The following is a 10,101-nucleotide window of genomic DNA, read 5'->3' on the forward strand; positions in this document are numbered from 1 at the left end:
GCTCAATGGTAGAATACTTTCCAGGCCCTGAGGTTCAACCCTCATAAACCAAAGAAATGTCTTAAGAGTTTTTCTCTCTTTTCTCCCTTATCCCTCACCTTTCAGTTCAGGGCCCCACATAGATAAGGAAGGCACTCCACTACTGAACTATAAATGCCAGCATTGAAAAACTTAATATGCATTGGGAGGAGGTGGTGGACACCTTTAATTCCAGCTCTTGGGAGGTAGGTTTCTCTGAGCATAAGGATTGCCAGCCAAGGCCACACAGAGAAACCCTGTCAAGAAGAGAGAGAGAGATAGATAGAGAGAGAGAGAGAGAGAAAGAGAGAAAGAGAGACAGAGAGAAAGAGAGAAGGAAGGAGTGAGCTGGATGAAAGGAATATCAGGACGTCGCTGAAGCAACTTACTCCACAAAACACATTTAAAAGTATAGTTTTCTCACATAGACTAATGTCTGTGTTTTTCTTTTTAATATCCCTCCCATCCACCAATCTGTAATTGTGTTTGTGTTTTAAATTTTATTTACATATCAACATCCTGTTATTAATTAGTCATTAATGAATATGTATTTTGAGTTCTATTTTAAGACTGAAGTTATGCATAAATTTTCCTTTTTTATTAGCGTTACATCTGAAAAAAAACACACACAAAAATTTGGGATTGATAAGTAATCAAAGCCACCTGCCACAGGACAGACAGAGTCTGGAATACCAACTGAGCCCTGAACTCCTAGAAAACACACCAGTGCCCATCAGCGAGCCAAGAAGACCGTGATGTGGGGGGACTCGTGATCACTAAATGACACTAATTTGGAAGAGTTAAGCAGAGAGTGAATTTTTGCCTTGAGACTGTCAGTATCACCTCAGAAAAATTCTTCACATTGGCCACAGCAGAACAACCAAAGATAAAGTCCCTGCAAGAGGTGTTATGGGACATTTTAAACACCCAAGCAATGAATGCAAACAGTGCAGGTGATACAGTTTCTCAAAAAAAAAAAAAAAAAAAAAAGCCCTAGCTGGCAATGGCAAGCACCTTTAATTCCAGCAGAGGCACAAGTATCTCTGTGAATTTGAGGCCAGCCGCCGGGTCTACATGGTGAATTTCAGGCGAGCCTGTTTCAAAACAACAACAAAAAGTAAAATAAAAAGGCCTGCTTGTCATAGCACCTTGTCGTAGTTTAAGGGCCATATCAAAATCAAACTTGTGCAGATGTTCAGAAGTCTGACATGGTCAAGGAGAGGAAACTGTCCTACAACATCTAAACAGAATAAGCATCTACAGGGGACCTTCTACACACTAGTAAAGTGAAAGACAGATGATTAAAAACCATTTGGAACTATCATAATGTCCACAATTTTCTAGATTTCATAATATATGACTGACATCTTACAAAAGACATCACGTCAGGAAGGCAGTATGTAGCTCAGTTGGTACAGTACTTGTTAGCATGCATGATGCCCTGGGTTCAACCACAGGCACGGCATAAACCAAGGCTGGTGGCACATGGCTGTAATTTCAGCTACGGCAAAAATAGGAAGATCAGGAGCTCAGGTCATACCTGGCTACATAGCCTGTCTGTAGCCAGCCTGGGCTACATAAGAAATGATTCCAAGTCTCACAGAGAAACGTCTTTCTTCATCTTTACCTTCGGCTCATCTGCCAGTCAAAAAAACCTTCAACTCATGATACAAAGATCCCAACTACCGCCCTCAAAAGCCTAACGAAGATACACATCGGGAATATGCTGGCACAGCTGGTGCTCTAGAAAGGAAAGAGGTACAGGTTTACTTCAGACGAGAAGACTCTATCTGGAGTAATACCATCTTCCTCCACTCCTCCCTCCTCTTACTCCTCAGCTCTGAAGAGTTAGATCACAGCCCCTCTCCAAGAGCTAGGGAGCCTTAAGTTTGCAGCTCAAGCACATTTTGTCATGGGGAACAGTTTCTGTCAAGTTTTAACTGAGTAAACCTCTCATATGTATTTATAACAGCTCTTGTTACATACTAGGTTTTGAAGGTCCTCATACTTCTAGTTTTTACCTCTTAAAACCCCACACGGGCTGGAGAGTTGGCTCAGCCCGTTAAAGGCTAGGCTCACAACCAAAAATATAAAACCCCACAGGGTGCTTAAATGTTACCGATGTCAATGTCTGGCTGTACTACCGCAGTAAGAAAGAGTACAGCTGGCATCAGAAATAAAGCAGTTCTGATCTGTGGGGGTTTCCCTTTATTCCATACTCCCCTAAGCAAAATCAGAAGTAAAGGCAGGAGAATGGGTTTCTATCCAGTAGCAGAGGAAGTGACTGGGGGTGTCGTTTGCTATTTCTGAACTACATTCTGTCTCCCTGGCAGTGGAGCACTGAGTAACCAGGCTTAGATTCCCCGAGGTTAGTCAACCAGTCTGCCCTTCAATTTCCCCGTATGCAAAACAAGAGTACCAGTGGTGTCTAGAGGATATGAGTGGTGTCTAGGTCGCCCGGTTGTGGTCAACATCGAGTGACATAATGCAGTCGCAGAAAGTGCTTGCCACAGTGCTTCTAGTGACAAGCTTAGCTACATAATGAAGGTGCTAACTTAGGAATCCTTAAAATTCGTACCCGTTGCTCATATACACGATGGTCTTTCAAAAATAGGGATAGAATGGCAGGAAAAAAAAATCCCCCCCCCCCCCAAGGCTTGCCCTGCACAAATGACAGCCACAAGCAGGCTTCTTTACAATTAGCAAGACGAAGAGGTACTGCAGCCTGGCCTCCGTTCCAGTTTCAGGGTGTCACTCTCCACACCGACTGTCCCCGACCCCTTAGGCTGGCAAGCATTGTTTGGGCGCCTGCTGGCTGTCAGAATAAGCCTCCTGGCCTCGTAGGCTCACGTGGGACCGAAAGCAGAGTCAAGCAACACTTACTTGTTCCTGCGGATCCAGTCGATGAGGGCGCGCACCTCCGGCACCTCGTCCAGGGAAGGTGGCTCGCCGGTGCTGAACTGGTCAGGGAAGCTGCGGTTGAGGTCGCGGCCTCGGCTGTTGTCACGGCCGCTGCTCCCAGGCGGGCCGCTGTCGCCGAGGCCGCAGTCACCCTCGCGGGCACGTTCGAAGCCATCCGGGTTCAGGCTGGGCAGCAAATACACGTCGGTGGTGTTGAGCAGGCGGACCAGGCGCGGGTCCCCGCGGCGGTAGCCCGACGCCAGCTCGCGGGCCAGGTAGACCAACACCTGGCGTGACACCGTCTCGTCGCCGTGCATGTTACCCACCAGCTTCACCTGCGGCCGGCCGGGCAGCAGCGGCCCCGCGGCGTCCAGCCCTGCGGCGGCGGCGGCGGCGGTGGGCGGCGGCCCCAGGCCGGCTGTGAGGCGCAGCACCCACAGCGGCCGGCCCTCCACCGAGCTGCCGATGCTGAAGAGACGCGCCAGGCCGGGTGGCCCCGCGGCCGCCGCCGCTTCCAGCGCCTCGCCCAGCGCCGCTTCGTGGTAGTAGTGGTCAAACTGGCCCTCGGCCGCCTCGGAGCTGCCAACGGTTGTCGTGGTAGCCTCAGCCTTCTTGATGTGTGCCGCCTGGGCCGAGCTCCTCAGTAGCAGCAGCAGCAGCAGCAGCAGCAGCGGTGGCGGCGGCAGCAGGCGCAGGCGTCCCAGCCGCCAGGGCGGCCGCTCATCCCGGCCGCTCGCCATCTTCCAGCAACACCGCTAATACCGCTCCGCTCCAGCGGCTCCACACTCCGGGCGGCGGCAGCCCGCCGGATCCCCTCAGCGCCTAGCAACCCCATCCCGCCCTCCAGCCTTAGCCAATCCTAGCCTTGAATGCTTGGGTGTCACGCTAGGGGGCGGGGCTTTCCTTAAGGCGGACGATTTTCCCTCTGGGCGTGCCTTCTCCACTCCAGTCCTTAGGGACTTTAGTCGCTTTCCTTTCCTCCACTAAGGTTCTACTCTCTGTCTTCCCGCCTCCCTATTTCCTCTTCTACTTCTCTCGGGTTTTTTTTTGTTTTTTGTTTTTTGTTTTTGTTTTTTTTTTGCTCAGTCTCTTCTTTATGGCTTCTCCTCTGAAATTCTCTGAGAGCTTTTACTAGCCCCCTTCTTCGTTGCAGCATTTCTTAGCTACGCTTTAATGCTTTAGAGTCAGTAATCAAAAGAATCGAAAGGTTCCAAAGATTAAAGGACTCTTGAGAAAATCAGGAAGTTAGAAAGAATCTTAATCTCCTTGGAAAATCAAAGACCTCCTTAGTCCCATCTCCTTTGCACCTTCCCCGCCCCCCTCGCCCCCCCCCCCCCCCCCGCCATGGGTTCTACCTGGGCTTGAGCCCATCTGCCTACATGCAGTTGAAGAGAATGAGACACCTAGCGCACCTCATAAAGCAATCAATTCTATTTTTGATTTGTCGCGTGACTAGGTATCTCCTTTATTAAGTGGAAACTTCCATAGTAGGCGCCCTCTGTCTTAATGTGGTCTTAATTGGCCATTCAAGAGTGTTGTAACTGTCTTCTTTGTGTGCTGGCCTCGGCTCTCATTGGGGAGATATCATTTTTTAGTGACCTTACCCTCCTCTCACACTTCTTTTGAGTAGGAGTATCTAGATCACCTCTATACAGCCATAGCTATAGTTTTGGAATGCTGTCTTTAAGAGATAGATTTGCCATGTCTAGAAATACCTGCTTGGCAAGTGCACTTCCCCCAAGGTATTTGGTTAAGTCCAGAAAAACCTAACCTTCCAAGTAGAGTTTAATCACGTTAGCTTGAAGAAATTTGAAGTTTGGCAATCCTTTTATCAAGCGTGAAATTCTAACCCATCTAATGACATAATTGTGATAACCATTATTATTCCCTTCTTTCGGTGCTGGATGGTTCCAGTTTCTGAACTCTAATTAAGAATCTTCATAGAGCTCACAGTCAGCTATTGGATGTATCACAGGGCTCCCAATGGAGAAGCTAGAGAAAGTACCCAAGGAGCTAAAGGGATCTGCAACCCTATAGTTGGAACAACATGATGTACTAAGCAGTACCCCGGAGCTCTTGTCTCTAGCTGCATATGTATTGAAAGATGGCCTAGTCNGCCATCACTGGAAAGAGAGGCCCATTGGACTTGCAAACTTTATATGCCCCAATATAGGGGAATGCCAGGGCCAAAAGAATGGGAATGGGTGGGTAGGGAAGTGGGGGGCGCTATGGGGGACTTTTGGGATAGCATTGGAAATGTAATTGAGGAAAATATGTAATAAAAAATATTAAAAATTAAAAAAAAAAGAATCTTCATAGAGCCCGTGGAACTCACTGATTACTAAGTATTTATTGAGCAATTGGTGTCTGTCAAAGCTAGAAGCTGGGAAGCAAGGCATTGCTTGCATAGTTAGAGATCCACTGCAGGGATGACCGATGCAATACATCTGTGGGGACATTCCTGAGGAAAACCTCATTCAGTCTGAGGAGGAGGCAACCAAGAAGCTAGGGAAGAAGCCAAGATGGGAGTGAAGAATTCTGGGTAGAAGGAGGAGCATGCACGGGAGGTCGGAAAGTTTCCGAGCAGAGACTAGGTGTTCTAGAATTGTTTGTAGGTCCAGGTTACTGGCGATGGGGATCACAGAGGTATCAATAAAGAGCCAAGGATGGGTTTGAAGCTAATTTAGAAAAACCTCCCCATGATAGTAACTTAAAGAACGGAATAGGCAATCTTAAACATGAGGCCAAGGGACCCACAAGGAGCACATAATCTAAGAAGGTACTGAGTCCCTGAACGAGGATGGAGCTGGTGGAAGTGGAAAGAAATGGCTGGAAATGACCTTAGGGGTGAAATGAGACCGTTCCTGCCGACCCAGAGAGAGGATGGCAGGCTGGCTCCAAATTGAACATTGCCATGGTAACAAGCAGTGCTGTGTGAAACTATTCCTGCATAGACATGAACAAATGTCTGCTCACCACAGATATGGAACCAATGACAGACCAAAGCAAGGATACTACTAAAATTCAACTTGGTGAATCAATGAATTTTATTGATGTTACTTACAGGAATATGATTCAGGGGTTGCTTACAGGAGCAGAAATCACTCAAAGACAACAGCTGCATCGCCAAAAGCCCACCCCACATGGGCGATGGTTCATAAACTGGAAAACTGGAGGGCACTACATAACTTGCAGGCAGTACAACAGGTTGATAGTGCATCTAGCAGTCAATTCAGTTGGCTTCAGCATCCTCTAGACAGGTGGTCTCTGCATTCTCCCAGAGCCTCTTCTAGGTACCTCAGCAGATCTGAGAGTGTGTCTTAGTAGTCTTTACTGCTTATATGCTTAGAGAGGGAGGAGTCTAGTGAATCTGGTCAGTTTCAGGGACTTCCTGAAGAGGCTGAAGTGTTTACTTCTGGGGCTAATGAAGCTTTCCAGCAAGATGGAAAGCTTCTCCTCCCCCTTTAGCATTCTGCACCTTAATATGTGACCCTCCAAGATAGAAGGTTTTGATCTTGGAGGAAATTGCTACAGAACACACAACCACTCTAGTTTTGAGAATACTTCTTCTTTTTGTCCCATTAGTCGAGGCTGTATGCTGCACAAGGGCTGTAACTCATCTGAAATAAAGTCCCAGCTCCATGCAGAGAGACCCTTTTCTCCTCTGGGAGTACTTCATCATTACACTGTGCATTTTTGTAATCACCCAAATGGAAAGAGCCCAGGGGACATATTAACCTCTAATCAAATATTTCCTTCTCTATCATTTTCTATCATTCTTTGGATGGCCTTGGCAGGGCTGCTTCACCTAGGAAGGGTGGCTGAAACACAAATAAACAAGCGTCAGTGGAATAATAGTATGTAACTTGAGTCAGTGCCCTCCCTGGCATCCTTAGGCCTCCCACAGTGCAGACCTGGGCTCTGAAAGGACTGGAGCCTTCTTCCTTCCAAGTACAACTTGGCTCTGTCATGAAACCCAAAGCTGCAGACCAGGTCATGGCTCAGTGAAGGGGCATAGAGGGGAGGAGGGCTGGCTTTGTAGTTACCCACAGCTGAATACTGCCCTCTGTTCCAGAAGCCTGGGAGCTTGTGGCAGGTGTCCTTTTCCTACTCTGCCTCCCACAAAAGCAAAGCCTTGGCTCACAAGTAACAAACTTGGAGTGGCTTCTTTTTTCACAGTAGCTGAGTGGTAAAAATCTGGATTTTTAAAAAACAGGGTAGAAGCTTGTGGATAGCCAGCCTATTCCATAACTACTTTCTTCAAAAGATTTGTGCATAATTAAAACAGTACGATCCTACACTTGTAAACGTCTCGTTGTCTGGCAAAACACCTACACACTTATAAACTTAATATGGCAAGCATTTATGGAGCACAAAGGCTATTGAAATTTCTGCCTTATGAGTTTCAGAGAATTGGAAGATGAATGGGGAAGATTTCTCTTCTCTCAGAGGCAGAAGCTACTGAGGGACCAGAAAACATAGATATAACACATTACAAAGGCATTCATTCCATCAGGGCAAGGCTCTAGCATACACTGTTGCAACAACGCCGTGGACTCACAGTCTGAAGAGATAGGTACTACTGTTTCCATTTCAAAAATGAAGACATTGAAGCACACTGTCACTCTAGGCAAGCTCTCAAAATAGGGTTGTGAAAATCTGGGTACTTGACCTCTGTTACAAACATCGTTTCTATGTTATGAACTTCAAAACAAACACCTGCTTTTGGAATACAAAGGAAAAAGCATTTATGTCCAGTCAGAGAAAAACCTCCATCATGCCAGCTCACTGGCTTTGATGTCAGTACTGACTGAGTTCCCTCTGATCATATTATAGATTCTTCACCTTGAGCAATAGTTCTCAACCAGTGGGTGGCAACCCCTTTGGGCGTCAAATGACCCTTTCACAGGGGTCACCTAAGACCATCAGAAAACACAGGTATTTACATTAAGATTCATAACAGTAGCAAAAGTACAGTTAAGTTGCAACAAATGTAATTTTATGATTGGGGGTCGCCACAACATGAGGAACTGTCTTAAAGGGTTACAGCATTGGCAAGGTTGGGAACCACTGTCCTTGAGCAAGTTTTTAAAATTTTTATTTTATATATATATATATATATTTTTTTTTTTTTTTTTGGTTTTTTGAGACAGGGTTTCTCTGTGTAGCCCTGGCTATCCTAGAACTCACTCAGTAGACCAGGTTGGCCTCAAACTCAGAAATCCACCTGCCTCTGCCTCCCAAGTGCTGGGCTGGGATTAAAGGCTTGTGCCACCAGGTCCGGCTATTTTTTATTTTTATGAAAATCAAATGCAATGGTTTACATGTATAATACATAACAAAGCACCGTGTGTCTGTGTGCACATGTGTCCATGTGCTCTGGGGGTTTGAAACCACAGCATTGTGCCTACTAGGCAAATGCTGTATCATTAAACTATACCCCAAGCCTTAGCTTTGTTCTTAGTAGTATTTAAAAAAAGAAAAAAAGAAAGATGGAGCAAAGCACTCCAGGGAGAGGGACCAGCAAGTATGCAGAGAACAATGGCTAGAACCGAAAACTCATTGAGAGAAGCAGTAAGGGGCAAAGCCATAAAGGTAAGCTAGCCAAATAAGGAACACCTTATAATGCCATGGGGGGAGGGGGCTTGTGTCCTTCCACATCAAATCGAGAAGTTACAGAGCCACATGTGATGATGCTTTAGATGACGTTTTAGCAAGAATGTACCAAGTGTGTGGAGCAGGCTAAAGAAGGTCCCTTTAGAAAAGGACTGATTTGCTAAATTCAGAAAGACGAAAGGATTTGGAGCTGGAGAGATGGCTGTTCTTCCAGAGGACCCAGGTTCAATTCCCAGCATGGCCAAGGTGGTTCACAACTGTCTGTGACTCCAGTTCCAGGGGATCAGACTTCCTCTTCTGGCCTCCAACGGTGTTGCATACATATGCACACATAAATACATGCAGGCCAAACACCCATGCACATAAAATTATTTTAAAAAGTATGCCTATGTGCACATAAATACATGCGGGCCAAACTCCCATGCATATAAAATTATTTTTAAAAAGAATGGCCTGGAGGGATGGCTTAGTGATTAAGAGCACTTGCTGTTCTTGTAGAGGAACCAAGTTTGTTACTGGTAACCTACATGGTGGTTCACAACCACCCATAGCTTCAGTTCCAGGGGATGTAATGTCCTCATCTGACCTGGTACCAACAGGTACCTGATAGGTACCAGGCACACATGTGGTCCTTATACATACATGCAGGCAAAACACTCATACACATAAAATAAATAAATCTTAAGGAGGAAAGTATTTGAGGGATGTTTAGGTGGTTGGGTTTGGCAATTGCCTGGATCAGAACAACGGAAGGAAGAAAACATGGAGATGACAAACCCATGAGGAGGATGAAGTAGATGGCTTCACCAGTACCAGAAAGAAAGACTTCAGAAGAAGAGAGGCTGTGTGGGAGGAGCTTGGGTGTTGGGAAAGGAATTGGGGGGTTGGGCTTGAGACCTTTCAGGTTTGGGGTGCTTGTGAAACCCAGAGTGGGTATGCCGGTTTGTTTGCGTTTTTCTTTTGAGACAGAGTCTCCTGTAGCCTACGTTGGTCTCCAACTCACTATGCGGCTGATCGTGGTCTTGAACTCCAATTCTTCTTGCCTCTAACTTCTGAGTTCTAGACTCGTGTGCGTGCGCATGTGTGTGCGTATGTGTGTGTTAAGTAGAAGTGGGAACAATTTCTGAAGCATTGTCCCCAAAGTCTGTCTTCAAGTGAGCTGAGCAAGCTGGATGATGTCTAAGTGCATGTGGTTAAGGTACTAAAGAGAAACATTGAGGTATGTCTCAAATGCCTGCAGCTCTCTTCACAGATCGAAGTTGCAACGCTAAGAACTCTCAATGTAAACGTGACACACTACATTCATTTATTCAACAAATATTTATTATGTATGTATTATATATATACCAGACATAATTGACAGCAATAAACAAAATCGAGAAAAGCATCCAGATTGGGGTTTTAGTTGATTGGCAGCAGGCTTACTTAGCATGCATACACAAGGCCCTGAATCACCATCACCACAAAAGGGATCCTTTCTTTGAGAGAACTTATATAACATACAGGGCATGAATATGAACAGATGGAAAGTGAATATTCAAAATAAATGGGTTTTAGACCATGTAT

At 46.0% G+C, this 10,101-nt stretch overlaps 1 protein-coding gene across 1 annotated transcript in view; it reads right to left on the minus strand.

Annotated features, from left to right (window-relative positions):
- Positions 1-3,719, minus strand: part of Cpd (carboxypeptidase D) — a 69,902-nt gene extending 66,183 nt beyond the window's left edge. The window contains exon 1 of the mRNA XM_021176197.2: positions 2,902-3,719. Coding sequence (XP_021031856.1) covers positions 2,902-3,659 — 758 coding nt within the window. The 5' untranslated portion in view covers positions 3,660-3,719. The remainder of the gene's footprint in view (positions 1-2,901) is intronic.
- Positions 3,720-10,101: the final 6,382 nt, after the last annotated feature.

Source organism: Mus caroli, chromosome 11 (genome assembly GCF_900094665.2).
Source record: "Mus caroli chromosome 11, CAROLI_EIJ_v1.1, whole genome shotgun sequence".
Classification (NCBI taxonomy): domain Eukaryota; kingdom Metazoa; phylum Chordata; class Mammalia; order Rodentia; family Muridae; genus Mus; species Mus caroli.